General features: G+C 36.1%; 1 protein-coding gene across 2 annotated transcripts in view; it reads left to right on the forward strand.

The window, feature by feature from the left end:
• The window catches only part of EML4 (EMAP like 4), a 165109-nt gene that overhangs the window by 75486 nt on the left and 70955 nt on the right, over window positions 1-18668 (forward strand). For both annotated transcript variants that reach the window (XM_063079052.1, XM_063079053.1), the window contains exons 2-3: window positions 7403-7585; window positions 18096-18225. In XM_063079052.1, the coding sequence (XP_062935122.1) occupies window positions 7403-7585; window positions 18096-18225 (313 nt within the window). The remainder of the gene's footprint in view (window positions 1-7402; window positions 7586-18095; window positions 18226-18668) is intronic.

Below are 18668 nucleotides of genomic sequence, written 5' to 3' on the forward strand. Positions count from 1 at the left end.
TCTTCATCAAATATTAGGCCTGAGGCTGTGTTCATTTTTTTCCCCTCTCTTTTGAGATTTGGTAATTTCTATCTATCTTTAAATTCACAGATCTTTTCTCTGTTCAGCTTTTAAGACTTTCCAGTGGTTTTTTAAAATTTGTTATTCTTTAGTGCTGAAGTTTCTATTTGACTTTTTTTTTTTTTTTTTTTTTTTTAGAATTTCTATTTCTTTGCTGAGAACTTTCATCTTTCCATTTATTTCAAGAATGTTTGCCCTTACTTTATGGATTATGGTTATAAAAGCTGCTTTAAAGTCTTTGTCTGATAATTCCAATATCTGTCTTCTCATTGTCAGTGTCTTTTGATTGTCCTTTTTCTTTGAGTGTTTTTTGGGTTTTCCTTGTTCATTAAATGTCAATTAATTTTGAATTGTCTTCTGGACATTTTGAATATTATATTGTGAGACTCTAGGTTTTACTAAAATAAAATTGTTTTATCAAGCAGTCAGCTCAGTTCAGACCACAATTCCTGACCTGCATTCTGTGTGCTGTGGTTCCAATGTGAGTTTAGTTTTAAAAGTTTTTGCAGGGCTGTTTTTGTTGGCTTTACATGTATGCCTTACTAGGGCTAGTCTGGGATGTAGGCAGTGGTTTACACCCTTTCAGTTCTCAAAGCCTTTGCTGTGTTTGTTCCAGGTGTTTCCATGGGTGTGTGACTTGGAAGATGAGCCTAAGACTTCATATATAGCTTTAAAGTCTCTCTATACTAGTTCCCTCTTCTCCATAATCTCCCCTATACTCTTAGGCTCTTATGGACCCCCTTTTCATGTGCTCTTGCTAGAAAGCTTGGGCTTTACCTTCCTTGTGTTGTGATCCACGTTGAGGTGAAGCAAAGAAAAAGATCACACAGGGCTGCCCCTCCTCCTCTCAGCACTGCTGCTGCTATGTGTTGCAGCTTCATAATTGAGGCTGGTATAGTTGTCAGAATCAAAAGAACTCCATCCTGCAGCACCCTCCCCTCTCAGTCTTCTGGTCAGAAAGAAAGGGTTTTATTTGGAGCTTTTTTTTGTACACAGTTCTGGGATTTGAGTTACTCTAGAGTCTAAGCTATGCAGTATGGGGAGAATAAAAAATCAGGGAACTCCTTCCCTTATGTGTCATTTTTCAAAGTCTGACTTCCCTTTTCTGTTCACTTGCTAATATTTACTCTTCAGAAATCTCAAATAATTGCTTTATGCATTATTTCCAGAAATTTTTATTGTAATTAGGGGAAGACAGGGGTACGTTCTCATTCGTGACCATAACCAGAAACCCTACCATTTATATTTTAATACCTCATTTATCCAAAGGTCACTTACAGGGCAACTGTCGTGATCTGGAATCAATTCAGGAACCAAAAAGTAAACAAGAAATTATTTTATCAGTAAAAATAAAGAGATGAGACAGCTTTATTAGGTCAGGAGACCTGAGTTCTAATGTTATTCTGTCATGGCAAAATGAGCTCTAAATTTAGCTCTGAGTGTCTTTGTATACTTCCTAATGTAATATTCAGTCTGGCATGGAAAAGAGCTAGGTTTTAGATCTGACAAACTTGGGTCAGATCCCTACTCTGCACCTTACTAGCTGCATGATCTTAGGCAGTTATTTCTCAAAGCTTCAGTGTACTCATTTGTAAAATAGTAATATTCCCACTTTATGGAGTATTGAGAGAGTTAAATAAGATAATATAGTAAGTGTCTATCACAGAGTGGGTACCAATAAATGTTGATTCCTTCCTTTACCTTTATCTAGTTTTAAAATTGTTTCCTTTGTCATACAATTCATATATACATATGTTTATATGTGTATATATACACACGTAATTTTATATAAGTATACATATGTGTATATATATACACCCATATATACACATACGTATTTTTTAAATAGAAGAGGTCCTCATTTCAGAGACTTATTTTCTCTTCATATAAACAGTTCAAAAAGCTTGGTTATCCAATATCCCATAATGTAGGAAATTTGGAAGGGAGCATTGCTATAGATAGGCATAGTTAATCTCAACTGCAAAGGAGTAAGCAGGAAAGGTATAAAGAAAGATTAGAAAATTGAAAATGTAGTACTTTCAATTATTTAATTAGAAATATAATAGCCTCGAGGACATCATTTTATCACAGTGCTTGCAGCATAGTAATTAATATTCTGAATGAACGGTGAGTCATCAGGAAGTGGTTATAATTGTATGCCCCTGTTAGGAAAACAAGAAAGCATTTCACTTTAGAAAGATTTATATAAAATCACTAAAATTCAAAAGGTGCTAGAATGTCTCATTCTGATATGATACTAGATTGACTGCCACCTTTTGGATATTTACAATAGAATACAATGTATTTATCTCTGCAAAGGCGACATATGTTTCTTGACAATTCAGAAAACAAGTTAATTATGATTCAGTGTAATAAAAGCATAGTGAGCACCTATCGTATTTTTAAAACTATAATATTGGATGTTAAAGTGTACTAGTTACATATTAATTTAGTTGTACCTCTAATAAAAAGAGACTTATGCCAATAGATTAGACCAATGAGGAAGAGGTTTATGGATTTCTTTTTCCCCTTTCCTTTCCTTTCCTTTCCATTCCTTTCCTTTCCTTTCCTGTCCTGTCCTGTCCTGTCCTGTCCTGTCCTGTCCTGTCCTTTCTTTTCCTGTCCTGTCCTCCATCCCTCCCTCCCTTGAGAATTCATTTGTAATTCCTATTTTAACCCTCAAGGCTAGAAACCATTTTGAGAATGAGCAAAAAAAAATAAGGGACTACCATGGTATAAGGAAAATGAACTGTATATACTAGGATTAAGAAAAGGGAATGTAAAAAGCCCCCAGAAAATAGATATATTCCATTTATTGAACAGATGTATTCCTAAAAAGTTTATCATGAATGAAAATGTGATGTATTAGAGATTGAGAGAGAGAAAAATAAGCAAAGTTTTCAAAATGAATGGAAAGATCAAGAGCAACAGATGATATAGTGTCATTGGAGAAAGGATCTCTGATCCCAGTTGGCTGTGTGACTGTGGGTAACTCGCCTAATTTCTGAGTCTAGTTTACTTATCTATAAAAAGGTGAGAAAGGTTGTTGGACTTTAAGATAGTCTCTGTTCTAACTTTAGTAATCGTGAGTGCAAATTTAAGTTTATTACATTCTACTGTAGTATTTTCCTATACAAAATTGGATCATCGTGCCTGGAGGAAACTTGTTTTAAGAACTCAAGCTTCAGAAGCAATGCATTTTAGCTTAAACAAGATGCATAAGTAACATGATAAATTTTAATTGTGAAATTCAAATAATACAGAAATACATATACTGAAAAGCAAATATCTTCCTTTACCCTCACCCTTCTAATTTCACCCTCCTAGTGTGAGGTGACCCAATTACCTGTTTGATGTGTGTGCATCTAGACTTTTTTCTTTGTGTACATTATATACATATATAAATATGAAGTTTTTGTGTTTATCTTTTAGAAGTGTTTTGGTGAGTATATGCGTGTTTTAAAAAATTATTCAGTACATATTGTTCTGCAATTTGCTTGTGCCACATAAGTTGTTTTGTAGATCTTGCAATTTTTAGCTTATACATCTACCTTATTATTATTATTTTTATTTATTTTTTATTTTTTTAAAGATGACCAGTAAGGGGATCTTAACCCTTGACTTGGTGTTGTCAGCACCACACTCACCCAGTGAGCCAACCGGCCATCCCTATATGGGATCCGAACCGGTGGCCTTGGTGTTATCAGCACCGCACTCTCCCGAGTGAGCCACGGGCTGGCCCCGTCTACCTTATTATTTTTAATTGTTGCAAAGTATTCTACAGTGTGAACATATCATAGCTTATTTAACCCCATCCATGGGCTTTAAGCCATTTCTAATTTTATGACAAAAATAGAGTAGTAAAGAACAACGCTATAGGATAGTAACATACTGAACTCTCCCTATGTGGCAGTACTATGCATTATGTCGTCTAATCATTAGCGTGAGGAAGTTACACATGAAGAAAACAGTCACAGAGCTGGTAAGTACTGAACATATTTACTCAGTGTAACACCAGAGTTCATGTACTGTTTTTCCATAGCTTTTATTGGATTCTTTAAAAGATTCATGCCCCCGAAAAGGTGAAGAGCCAAGGTTTTAGACAGAATTTTAGAGCTATACGGAACTGTGAAGATAACTGCTATGCTCCTTTGTATCTCCATTGCTGCTGCCTTAGCTAGACTAATTGATCATCCAGACTAGGGAACTTGAGAGTGAAAGAGGGATCATTATGATAATATTTATATGGAGATAGCAGATATATTTATCCTGGACACCTTAACCCTAGCCTAGGCCCTCCTCACCTTTCATATGGTTTATTGCAACAGCCTCCTGTCTGCATTTTCCCTTGTTCCTATCCATTCTCACACAGCAGCCAAAATGATCTTTTTAAAACAAAAAGCTGATTATGTCACTCAGTAGTTAAACCCCCTTCAATGGCTTTGTGAAAAGATATATTTATTTGGTCCTCATGTGATTATTGTTAGAGTGCAGTGTGCAGTAGAATAAAGGGCACTTAAATTGGAAGTCAAGAGTCCTGTGTTTGAGTCTCAGATATCAAGACTAGTTTGGTGACCTTGGGCAAGCTATTTAATTTCTCAAGCTATTTCCTCAAGTAGAAAATATAGATAGTGTGAAGAAGGGGGATAAGATAATAAATATGAAAGGTACAATGTAAGTGCAGGTCATTGTTAATAGTTAACTTTGTGTTTGTTATGCCCTTTGAAAAATTGTCTTTGTGTCCTATCACACAGTATCTTTCAGGTTGTGGTAGGATTTTTACAAGCTGAATCACCTGACTCCTCAAGTTTCACAGAATAAAAACCTTAGTCATTTAAAAAAAATAAAGTTCATAAAAGTTAAGTGACTTATCAAAGGTAAAAGTTACCAAGTTGGTACTAAAAGCTAGGACTATAACCTTGGCATTATAATCTAATAATCTTTCTGCTGTGTTCTGCTGCCTTCCCAGAATAATTAAACAGGTTACATAAATACTTTATCTGTGATTTTTATCTGTAATTTAAAGATTTAATAGTTCATTCTTCATAAATTGAGAACATTTAGAAAGGCATATCCATATAGTTTACTGACTTAATCAGGACCTTTGACTTACAAGTGATGGCTTGCAAAAAGTGAATTTATTAGGTTACATAATTAGCTGGGAGGAGTATGAGACTAGCTCTCAAAGTTGAATGTCCAAGGCTTCAGAGACTAGAACTGGAACTCAGGACTGTCTTTATTATTGACAGCCTTAGGACTGTATCCTTACAGCCGGTGAACCAAGAAGGAGAAAGGGCTACAATTCTAATTTGGGAAATTAGGAAAGATATCATTTGGCCCAGAGTATATGTCACAAGCACTCCGGTGATAATAATATATTGAAATTGCTAATAGTCATATTTATACCAATTAAAAGGTCATTTCATATGGTTCAACCTAATAGTATGGGGTAGAAGAGGGGGGAATGAGGCATCATAGATTGACAGTCCTGATAGGACCTCAAAAAATGGAGGAATTTCACAAAAGAGAAGAGCTGCTGCTGTTCTTCATCCTATCAGAAGAAGGAGAATAGGAAAGCATTCTGAGCAAAAAGAATAGTGACCATAGGCTAACACACTTATAAAGAGGGTGGATCAGCTAGAATTCAACTAGACTGCCGTGGAAATGAAAAAGACTGAAATATAAAAATTTCTAAGATGAAAACTGAATTGTTCTTACCAGTCATATTCTTAAGCATCTCAGAATTTGACACATCTGCCTTTATGTAACAAATGTGCCCAGAGCTTCCAAATCATACTTTTTGTGCTTTGTACATGTCCTGGGCACCTTCCTCAGAACAATCTTATTTAAAGTTGAAGAAATTGAGGCTCAAAGAGCTAAAAAAAAAAAAAAAAAAAAAAAAAAAACCACAAAAAAACTTCGCTTAAGATAATGTAACTAATTAATATGGAACCAAAATTTGAAGTCTAAATTAAAGATAAAACCCATCTTTTCCTTTGATACCAGTATTTCTCAAAGATTGTCATTAAAATACCTTTAAGGCAGAAGAGAGTATACATGTATGCCTGGGAGGTCAGTTGGCATATATGATCTTAAATATGAATATTGATTACTGCTCCATAATGTAATGGTAATAGCTTTGGTTTTCAAATGCTAGGGTGGTGGTTTGGTTTTGTTTAACTCAACTCAAACTTTGAATTAAATTGCTTAAGAAGGTCCATGGCACATTATCTCAGTATGAGAAAAATGGCATACTGTGCCTTGTCTGAATGACTGCCCCAGTTTAAATTATCTCACTCTGATCCAAACAACTCTTATGTTAGAATCTAAAATATCCCCTCAGTGTAAGCCAAGGGTGTCTTTTTATAGTTAGTTATTTCTCCCTGAATTTTCCTGCTTATAGTGAATTGACCAGTAGCAATTGATTTTTTGATATACATTTTGATTCTGATTGACCCAACAAATAATGTACTCTAAAGTTACGTAGCTGTGGAAATAGTTTGTAATTGCTATTTTATAGCTAAACCTTATTTAAATAGTCTTTCTGTTGTTGTTATATTACCTAAGGCAAACATTAGGTATGTGCTTTATAGAAATCATACCTTTTTTTTTTTTTTTTAGAGAGGTTGGGATGTTAGGGGGAGAGAAGGAGCAGCAAAAAGTATTTGCTGATTACATGGCAGTATTACCTTTTGTTGGGGTTGGGAGAGTAAAATAGTAAAGGCAAAAATAAAGAGTGCTTTCTGAACATTGATGCTGGAGGTGGTGGGTTCCCTGTCTGATTCATAAAGCAAAATGGAACTGATTTGTATTCCTTTTTTATTTTCTTAGAGAAGTATGATAATGATGTGGTAATTAAGAAGGATACTTTGAATAGTTTGCTCTCTTGCAAGTTTCTAGATGTCTACAAAGTGATGTATTTAGGGAACATTTTGGTGAGAAAGTCAGTTAAGGTGATGGTATAAAAATAGAGAAACTTCGATCATGGGGAAAACTTTCGTCAATTTAATTATTTGTCGAATTTATTAACTTTTATCATTTTAGTTGTTTGTTTTTTGGTGGCTGGCCAGTACAGGGTATGGGGATCCAAACCCTTGAACTTAGTGCTATGAGGCGGTGCTCTAACCAACTGAGCTAACTGTCCAGCCCTACTTGTATTATTTTAAATGAGTTAAAATAGCTGTGAAAATCTTTGTAGAGGTTAATCTGTGTAAACATGATGCGGTGTTTTGTTTTTCTCATCCTTTAAAAGGTTTCTCTGGTAGAATTTTTTTTTTTTAAACCAGAAAGAGATTCTTTCTCAAGCAGTTTATTTTTTAAATGTTCTATATTTATTTTATAGATGATAGTGTTTCCGCTGCAAGTACTTCTGATGTTCAAGATCGCCTCTCAGCTCTTGAGTTACGAGTTCAACAACAAGAAGATGAAATCACTGTGCTAAAGGCAGCTTTGGCTGATGTTTTAAGACGTCTTGCAATCTCTGAAGATCATGTGGCCTCAGTGAAAAAATCAGTCCCAAGTAAAGGTAATTGTGTTATAAAATAAGAAGTCTTTTTGCAACATTTTCTTTGAATATTACAATTGAGACTATAAAACTAGTTTCTTTTTTGGATTACTTGTGATTATAGTTTTCTATTTCATTTTTTTTTATTTTCAAGAAATTCTGAAAGTATGTTCTTTATTATTATAGTTTAAATAGCTTTATTCTAAGCCCTCTGTGATCATTAGTTAGCAGAATCCTGAAGAAATTAGTTTAAGCTCTGAAACTTATTGCCAGCGCCAGTACATGAAAATTACAACATCCAGATACTGGGAGTTTTCAAGGTGGAGAGAAACAGTCATCAGGACCCTTTTTCCCTGAATTTGGAGATGTAATGTGGCCTTTCCCCTCTTTCAACCACTGTGAAAGATTAGAATTCTATCACATCAATCAAGCATTTGAACATATCACTTCATATATTTTACTGATTTCTTGGTAGAGTAGATGGGGAGAGGCATGATTATTCCCATTTTGGCAATGGGAAGGAAAAGTGAGGATGTTTATTAGCTTACCTCCCTACTGCAATAAGTCAATTTAAATTATTAACCTAGGGAGGAGTCTTACATAACTCCCAGATTCTAGGTTGGTAGGAGATAGTGCAGTTAACCAAGATATGAGAAACACATTTAGAAGAAAGATTATGAATTCAGTTTCTGAATGCTGAGTTTGAGGTATAGATGGTATATAGATACATACATACAGAGAGCTGAATTACAGGTCTAGTGCTCATGCTAGTCTTGTCTAGCAATAAGAATTTGGGAATGTTCAGCTTATGGATGACAGCTGAAGCCATAGAAAGATGTAAAATGGAAAAAGGGCCCAGGATAGTTCCACTAGGAGTTCCAGCATTTCAGCATAGCAAAGAGTGATTCATGTTGCCACCTGCTACAGCGAAGTCAAATAAAACAAAGACTGAGAGGTGACCATTGGATTTTGCATTTCTGAGAATATTAGAAACCTCTCCAAAAGCAATTTTAGTGGAGTGATTTTAGGATTGCAAATCAAATTCCAGTATTTTGAGAAGCAGCAGTTGAGGAGAATTGTGGAATTGAAAGCAGCAAATATGTATAGCCACTCTTTCAAAAAATTTGCCTGAGAAGGTAAGATGGTAGTAGCTGGAAGAGGATGCTAAATTACAGACTAGTTTTAATTATTTTTAATTTCTTTTGTAAGATGTTATAGACTTGAACATAAAGTTATGTTGGGGACAAAAGAGCAGCAGAGAGGAAGATGATATTGGGGGTGGGTACAGCATGCTGGTAATGAAACAAGTTTTCTGAGAGTTTGGGAAGGGATCTTAGAACAGGTGGGAAACTAGTCTTAAACAGAAAGAGGACTACTACTTCTGAGATAGAATGGAAGAGATAAAACTGAGTAGAGGTTGATAGATATTCACAGTTGTCACGGCTGGAAGTTTCAGTCCTTACCACTTTCTCCTCAGGGGACAGTGATACCCTTTAAGAAAGTAAGACAGATCCAGGGTGGTGAAAAAAAGGGAATAAATGTTTGGAATGGTTAGGGTGGAGAATGGAAGACTGTGGATGTATGAAGAAATGCTGATGCAAGTGGGAAATTTTTTATGGGGGCGGGGAATGTGGGGACATCATTCTGCTTGGTTTTATGATTTCCTCTCTTTTACCTCCCACTTTATTTATTTATTATTTTTATTGAATCATAATTGATTATTCATATTTTGGAGGTTCAACATTGACATATGTTGATAAAATCAATATTACTTGCATATGTATTGTTACAATTCGTATTTATTCTGTATGCGCCTTGTCCAATCTCTCCCCAGCCCCTTCTAGCTCCCCCTCCCACCTCTGATAACCCTAGATTTCTTCTCTCCTTCTGAAAGAGTAATGGTCACTCTGTTGATCTGTTGCCTAGATGATCTGTCCAATGCTGAGAGGTATGTTTAGGTCCCCCAATACTATCGTAGAGCAGATGCTTCTGTCTCTCTGGAATGATCTTTGTGGAGAGAGACATCCTTTTTTCTTTGGTCTCTGCTGGTGGCTCTCCTTGTATCAGTGCACTCCAGTGGCTGTCAGACCATGGTGGTTGTGGCATCTAGCCACTTTCAGAGCAGCTGTAGTTATTGTGGTGGCTGTGGTGGGCCACCCAGATGGAGGTGATGTTTTTGGCATGCTCCTTACCTAGTTGCTGGTGGCTCCCAACTCCATACCTCAGGACCCCGGGTGGGTCCTGTGGCCCTGGCAGTGTGCCTGGTTGTGGGCGGAGGGTCTGGTCCCCGGCTCCATACTTCACAACCCCAAATGGGCCCCAATGGGTACTCTGGTTTTTTGTTCAGTTCTGTGTTGGATTATTTGCTGTTCCCACCACTTAAACTCTGTGCTGGAACTAATTTATTGTCCTTTGCTTACTTCTAAAGTGGGGGAACTTCCCGTGGGGACCAGTGCTTGAGCTAAATTGCTGCTTTGCTGCTGTTTCCCTGGGAAAGGCTTTTTGTGCAGCTCAAGTTTTAATGGTTGACTTTATAGGTACTTCCGGCTCTCACGCAGTCCAGTGCACCTGGGTTGTGTAGACACACTAGTCTGAGACTGAGTCTTTTCATCAGACTGCACTCCATGCAATTCTGTATTCCTGCCCAGTCTCCTCTGAGTGGTCTTACACTGATTGGGAAGCAGACCAGCTGTCCTTGCTGTGTCCCAGTGTCCCCCCAGTGGGCCCATCTCTCTCACTGCCTGTGCTGCAAACACTTACCATGGGACAGGCTGTGCGCCAGTCCCTTGTGATGACTCACCAGCCGCTGAGTGGCTCCTTTTTTCCATTTGTTGTGGATCCTCAGTCCTCTGTGGGTCCACAGGAACCCTATTAGTGGTATTGCTGGCCTGGGGGCCAACAAGGCCCTCTTCTTCCCTGCCGGCTCCAAGCAACTTCATCTGAAGGGCACAGCTGTGGCTTTTGCCAGCTCCTGCTCCACGTGCTCAGCAGCTCCAGCCTGGAAGTAGCCTGGGCTCGAAGTGGAGCAGTTTTTTCTTTCTCTCATTGTGGCTTCTCTTGCCTTTGTGTATTCCATAGGTCTCTCCTCCTCTTCCCCTGAGCTCTAGCAGCCCAAGCTTGGCTGTCATTCCTTTTTAATAGTTGTAAATTAGTTGATTTGTGGGAGAGAGTGGCACTGGGGACTGTCTATTCCACCATCTTGACCAGAAGTCCATCTTTACCTCCCACTCTTATGCACTCTAGGCCTAGATGTGTACCGTGGAGAGTTAGACTAGAGAAGGCAGGATTGATGTTTTCCATTAGTGGTAGTAAGATAAATGTGTCAATGACAAGGGATAAGAGGCTTGAGAGTGTGGCAGAAAACTTGATAGAAATCACTTTGACTAATAATGTTATATTGTGGTTTTTAAATTTTCTTATATTTTTGAGAACCAACCTTGAGGGCTCCTGAGATCAAGCCAGGAAAAAGAAGTATTTGGCTATAAATTGATTTTTATAAGAGGATTTTGGAGTTGTTAGTGAGAGTGAGGAGCCAAATCAGTTAATGTAGCATATGGTCTTTATAGTGAGGATAAACTTTGTATAGAGAGGGATGAATAAGTTTCCCATCTGTAATTGGTATATGTACCCTCAGCTTCTGAGTCTGTATAAGTATTTTAAGTCCTGTAATAGAAAATGATAGTGTTTAGTAGCCATCTATAACATTTTTTAAAGCTTATTTTAAATAGCTTGTTTTAGTCTTTAGAAACATTTAAAAATTTTTATGCTAAAGCAACAGCACATTGTAATCATGTTAACTGAGAAAAGTTTAAAGACGTTTTCTCTCATTTTTTATTTACTAAGGTATTTCTTAAAGAAAATTCTTCAAAATGTAAGAGAAACTTAAAGACTGCTTCCCCCCTCCCACCCCCACAGCAGATGCACGATAGTTTGTAAGGCACATCAGTTACTTAGTGTCTACCTCTCAGTGTCATGAAATACAATTATAATTAAATAGCTATAGTTCCTGTTCCCCAGTAACTACTTTTTGTAAGTGTTCTTTCTAGTACTTTTTCTGGTTGTCCTTATTCATAATTCCTTTGTCTCTAAAGTGAGTCTGGGATCAGTTTTGCTAACTTCTGGAACCAATAGAGCCATTGGTAGCTGCTACACTGGAACTTTTTCTTTTCACATACTTACTCTTAGTTTTTATTAATAATCTTATTAGAGAGATACTAAGTTTATTTCAATTGATTCTAAAATTTTATTTTATAAGTTTACTTTTACTGCTATTCTTAAAATATGCTACTATGGTTACATTCTGAAATGGGGTCCACTAGTGATTATTCTTTGAATGGCTTTGTTATCTTGGACACAGGCTTTGACTTGCTGTCTGTAAAATGGATTGATGGAAGTATTGACTTGGGAAAATAACTATTTTACAGTTAAGTGTAATTCATTGTTAAGAATTAATTACTCTCTTTCCCTTTAGTGGAAAAATTTGCCTGACCAATTATGTTTTCCAGTATTGACACTAAAACATCAAGAGAAATACATATTTAAAGTTTTATAATTTTATTATTGGCAACTCTAAACAGTTTAATTTTGTAGTTTATATATAGTATACTATAGAAAATAATTGGAAAAAATATTAAGTGACTCTTCAGTATTGGCATTTGTGTATAGCCTAAAATAGGTCAACTATCAGTTTTGACATTAAATAGGATTAGAATATTAATGGTATGAAAATTTGGAGTAAACATTTTCAAATAAATGAAGGTTTTATAAAGTACTTTTTAATTAAATTATTTTGTAGGATTTTGTATTTTTCCTTTCAACTAAAAGATAAAATTATTTCTGATACTGTGGATTTCCCTGGGAAATTAGAATTTATAGTATTTATTTTCACATAAATTATTGACAGGACATTGATCAGTATCATCTTAAGGTATTTACATTTTCTAGAGGATTTTTCTTTAGAGATCAGACTAAACCCCTATGAATAAATAAATACTTTTGAGATCTTTTATGAAGCTAAAGGATGTCAACTTCCATATTGCTGAAGACAACTATTTCATAGTTTAGCTAGATGGTGGTGATATGAGGGACATGATTTGGCTTCAGGTATGGCTAAAATTAAATGTTAATGATGTGTGTGCTAATGGCTTAATAAAATTCTATGTCACTTCATAGTAGTATTGCCACTCAGTAAAATGCCAAAATCAGAAACACACCTAACCAGTCATTTCAGTATCTTTAGTTCTCTTCTTTTAGTTTATCTTCTCCAGCATACTCGCAGTATTAAAATCTAAGCACCATTTTTTCTTGATTATACTATGCCAGACACTTAACTGTGGTAGAAAGTTTTCTCAATAGTTTCTAAGGTGGCCAGTCATTTAAATTTCTCATATACCTTCTCCTCTGTCAGAGAATTCTTTCCTTTTGACGACATATGGTCATAATATATGCACCAGTTGCAACTAAATTCTTGCCAAAAGAAAAAAAAATTACCTGTACTTTGGAGCAAAATGGAAGGCCAAGGGAACATTTTGGCAGTTTTAACTGCCAGGAAGACAAATTATGTCACAGCTGGCGCCTGGGAAACCAATTAGGACCCTTGGGGTGACCAGATGAATGTAATTTGTGAATATAGCTTAGTGGCATTATATGAAGACAAGCTGTTAGTATACAATGATAAAGAAGTTAAAAAGTCAAATATATCTGAAGGTGGCAATCAGTCATTTAAACCAGGAAACTGCTGGTATACCAAAGGTATGAAGCATTGTAGTTGCCACTTGAGAAATGAAAGAACCCAGAGGCAAAATTGAAATATAGGGGTCAGTTCTTCGAAAGAAACATTCCTAATTATGTAAAATCTGGGATACTGTAAAGGCCCAAATCTGTATCATGTGGTTCCTACCCCAAATAACTTTTGGGAGGAGGCAGGGATTGTCATAGGTTTGCTGTAAGTGCTGTTGATAAGTAAATTACATTAATCAGATTGGGAAGGTGTGAATTTCCCTGGTTGGACCCTCGCACTATAATGACTGATAACTGTGGTAGAGGATGAAGGAGTGTCTCATTATTTCAGCAATACCTCAGAGACTTCTAAGTTGCTCTTTGTTTATAGGATTATATTGGTGGCTATTGCTCAGACCAGGCAGCAATTATCATTTACAGTGTCTATGAGAATCAATTGTTTCTTTGTCATTTCCCCCTCAAAATATACTTTTAAAAAATTAGTGGCCAGAAGTTGAAAGGACTGAGTACATCTTCCTGTGAGACAAGAGGAAATGAGAAGTGTACAGATATAATTCCAAAGGGAGAAGATAAAATTTGATGGAGTACATGTAATCCTCAATCTTCTCAAAGAATGAAGCAAAGTAATCGTCAGATTGAAAAAGGTGGCAGGGAGCTTGAAAATGAAGAGAGTGGAAGAGGTATACAGTTGGAGCTGTGAAGTATGTAACAGGAAAGCTGAAATAAATAAAAGAATTTGAGGATCAACCAGAGTTTTTCCTCCATGGACCATCTCTGCCCTTCAGTCCTGATCAAAATTTTGCCCATCCTTTAAAGCCTCAAATTATTTACTGAAAATTATATTTCTATTTTTTGTTTCTTGGAATTGTTTAAAAATTTTATTTGTACATCTTTTTTGGCATGTATATTTGTTGCTTCTGCTATATAATAAACTATTTGAAGGCAAGGATGGTTTCTAACTAACATAGCTGGCCGTGGGGTGACTCTCAATAAATGCTTGTTAAATTGAATGCAGGAAGAAGAAAGTTATAGAAACAGGAACTTGTGATAAAAGAAAATTGCTGCTTTAGAGGGAGGGATTGAGATAATACAAGAATAAGAGAATATTACATATGAGAGTCACAAGGATTTCAGATTTTGAACTTTGAAATATGCAGCAGTCTCTAATAATTACTTTGCAAGTCTAGAGTACAGTGAAATTCATTCATATTTAGGAACTGTCAGACTACAGTGTCAAAAAGTTCACCTGCAAGGAATATGAACCATAATGATTTGTAGTTTCATGTCTTGATAAAGTGAGCTATAAGTATAAAAGTTTTCATTGGCCTCCAACCCTGGCATTATGATGGTTTCCACTGTGATTAAAATTAAATTTGTACCTTCCATGGTTTAGGACCTTTTAGCCTAAATTTCTCTTATTTCAGCCTGGTTGCCGTTGAGAATAGAACTATTCTTGTACCTTTGGTTTCTGAAGGTCACTGTTTCTTCCAAGTCTTGCAGGCTAGTCTTTGAGAGTTTTATGGCTCAGGCTTTATAATGCCCAAGCCCTGGGGAGGTAGGGTGGGAAAATACGCGTATGCGCGCACATACACACGCACACACACAGAGCTAATGATGCATTCCAGTTATAAATTTGTGTAACTGCAATAATCATTTTTGTTTCTTCCTTTCAGTTAACTTCCTAATACTCTAAATTTCAAAGAATATGCTTTTGACTTCTCAGCTGAAAAAACAAGCATTCACCCACAGTTCTTTTTTATTTTCTACCTCTGCTTTACTTAATTCACTTCCTGTACCCTGGAATATCATTCATGCTTTTATCCAAATACTAAGGATTCTTAGTACTAAGAGTTATCTCAAACTATAGGATTGAAAGTGACCATGAAAATCTTCTTTTGGTCTTTTCTGGCTGTTTAAGTATCTGGGGACCTTGATGACTTAGTGCTGTTCTCTGCTTAGAATTTTCTCCCCCCCACCCCATTTGATAGATTCCTGTCTATTGTCCTCGCACAGCTCAAAACACTCTTTACTAGGCAGAATTATTCCTTCTCTGTACTTATTTACCAGTCCTTGTGCGTAGACTCAAATCTTGATTTCACTGCCTATTGCAATATAACCTTGAGCATGGTAATTAATTTCTCTAGGCTTCAGTTTCTTCAATTTCTTTTAGTTTCTTTTAATTCCTTTTAGGATTGTGATGAAGATTGAAGGAGACAACAATTATAAAATACCGAGGACAGTGCCTAGCACATAGTAGATGCTTGATAATTAATATTACTCTGTACCACTTATTGCGTTGACAGTTGTCTGTTTCCTTCATCTTTTCAGTGTACTAGGCACTGCTTTAGGTGCTGGAGATAAGGAAATAAAAGTCACTGCCTTTTCCCACAAAGAACCTCAGGTAAAGTGAGAAGACAGACAAGTCAATAATTACAAAACTATGTAAGTGGTATTTAAAAAGATAAATTTAGGGTGTTATGGGAGCACCTAGAATAAATACCTAACTCAAACTAGGGTTGAAGTTTCCTTGCTGGAGGAGTCATCAGCACTCCTCTGCCTTCCTTGTCCTAATAGCCAGTTATTGCTGCCAGTACCCAAGTTGTTATCTATATTTTAGACTTCTACCCTTCAGAATTATCTGTTTACTCAATGGTTCCACTTGTATGTCCTTCAGAATTCATAAGTATGGCATGTCCCAAAACTGAATTTGACATCTTTTAAGTCCTAAATAGCCTTCTTTCTATTCATGCTACTCAGGTCTTGTTTCAGGTCCTTGTCATCTTATGTCTACACCACTGCCCTGAAATCTGTTCCTCACATAGTCACTAGAGGGTTCTCTCTAAAACGTAAATTGAACTGTCTTTTTTTTAAGCTTAAAACCCTTTAGTGGTTCTCTCTCCTCTATAAACTATGATCTAAATCCTGCTTACTTCTCCTATCTAGACTCAGTCCTCTCTTGTTCTACATTGTGGCCACACCAGAAGAGCTTTTTGTCCACCCACCAAGTGCCACATTTACATATACACCCACCCACTTTGCGTTATAGTCTTTCTGTTCCTTTCCACATACTGGAATAGGATCCCAGTAGCTTATCATCTCCCTTTCAACAAGCTATTTCTTACTTACCTTTAAGACCACTCTTCTGTATTTCTTCAAGGAAGCCTTCCTTGAGCTCTTTATCTCTAATCATCTTTTCAAGATTATGTGACCTTTCTTTGTATTTTCATGATGCTCTGTTGATATAACTCTGTCCCTGTACTTACTACATGATTTCCTTCCTGGGGGGTTCTCCTGCAAGATTTTGAACTCTTTGATTTCAGTGGCTGCCTTGTACACTTTTGTAAACCGAAAGCTAGGATCATAATAGATCCTGAGTAAATATTTGATGGGTGGATAGATGATGAGTACATATTGGTTTAGGCAAGCAGGGGAGACTAGCATATGCTGGAGAAAAGGACCATCCTGGTGTAAAAGTGCAAAAGAGTAAATTAGATCAGGAGTTCAGAATAAACTGAAGCGCAGGGTGTGAGGTTGGGTGTGTCAAGAAATGAGCCTAGACTGGTAGGTAGGGCCCATAGTGAAAGGTTTTCCTATGCCTTGCTAAGGAATTTAGTTTTTATCCTGAGGGCAATGGAGAACCATTAAAGTATTTTAAGCTAGAGTGATGGGCAGATTTACAGTAATTCATTGCTCTAAGATGCCTATTTTTTTTTTGCATTTTAACATCTCTAAAATTGTAATACCTTACAATTGATGGTGTCTTGGTAGTTCTTGTAAGAAACACTTCTTTCTTTCTAGTGGTACTTAATACAATGGTGCATATTACAATTGGCAGAATATTAAATTCAAAGACATGTAGCATGTTTTAGAAAGATCATTCCGGCATAATGTAGAGATGCCTTAGAGAGGGGTAAAACTGCAAGAAGGGAAAATAGAGATAAACTAAACATAATCCAGAAAGAGAAATTTGAGGCAATGGTGGTGAAGATGCATTCATTTAGTCATTCTGACATTGTTTTCTGTGTGCCAGCCACAGTGCTAAGCATGGGGCTGTATACAAGAATCACAGAATGAGCAAGGAATCCAGATAGAGTTATAGATAATTATAAATGGTAATGAAGACTGTGAAGAAAATAAAGGGGCTAGTGAGAGAGTAAACTAAGAGAGGCATGTTAGAAAAGGTGTACTTTTATGAAGAGAAGCAAAGAAACATGAGATTGTCCAAATCAAAATGTTAGATTTTTTGCTTACATGCACGTCCAAAAGTTCAAAATTATTCTCTATTTCCAAATCTTTAAATAAAACTAAACTTAGTAGATGTGACTGTTTTATCCTGTGACTTTGAGTCTTTCTGACCAGACTAACATACCCATCACACATTTATTCCCCTCCTACTATATAAGTTGAGAAAGCAAGTAAGTATATAAAGAGGTTACTTTATATACTTACTCTTTATTTATATAGACTAACATTCTAGGATTAAACTTTTATGATTTTTAGGATTTAAAATTTATGTTTTACTTGTAGCACAATGTTGAATCATGTGCTTTAAAGCTGCTTTGTGTGGAGAGCAAACCATTTAGTTAGGAGAATAAGCCTAACTGCATTTTAACAACTCAGCATGGCCTTTCTGTTGTAGTGGATTACATCTTGAGACAGTAATATCATATGCTGCCTACCATGGGGGCAATCTGCTCACAAGTAATAAATGCTAATGTAATTTTTTAAACTTCAATTTTTAAGAAATATTTTAAAGTTTGACATAAAAATTTTTCTTCTTAACTATTTTTAGGCCAGCCAGGCCTTCGAGAAGCTATTTCCATGTCCTGTATAACCAATGGAAGTGGTGCAAACAGGAAACCAAGTCACACCAGCTCTGTCTCAGTTGCAAGAAAAGAAACACTTTCATCTGCTGCTAAAAGGTACCCATTTGTAAAGGGGAAAAAACCTAACTTTGCAAAAATTGTGTGAATGTTATAAATCAGTCTTAGTTTTGAAAAATAAATGAAATAGAGCTCTAAGGAATTCAAGTGAGCATGTCCTTTGTATTTTTTAACTGTGAATGTAGGGATATCTAGCCTATGCTCACTCAGTTTATATTCATCATACCTGTCCAGTTGTGTGAGGAAGCCCTTGAAAGAAAGCAATTTTATTTCCTGGTTTTGTTTTGCTTCTTTTTGTTTCTTTTAAGAAGCATTTATTGAAGAGATAACTGTAATATATATCATGAAATTACGTAAGTGAATTTTCCATATAGCAAGTGATATATTTGATATAGCATTTTTAGGGGAAAATAGATTCTCTGATATAAATCTACATTTGTGGGAGGTTAAATGCCATTATAACTTTTATTCTTTAACCATGA

The sequence above is a fragment of the Cynocephalus volans genome, chromosome 14, assembly GCF_027409185.1.
Source record: "Cynocephalus volans isolate mCynVol1 chromosome 14, mCynVol1.pri, whole genome shotgun sequence".
Classification (NCBI taxonomy): domain Eukaryota; kingdom Metazoa; phylum Chordata; class Mammalia; order Dermoptera; family Cynocephalidae; genus Cynocephalus; species Cynocephalus volans.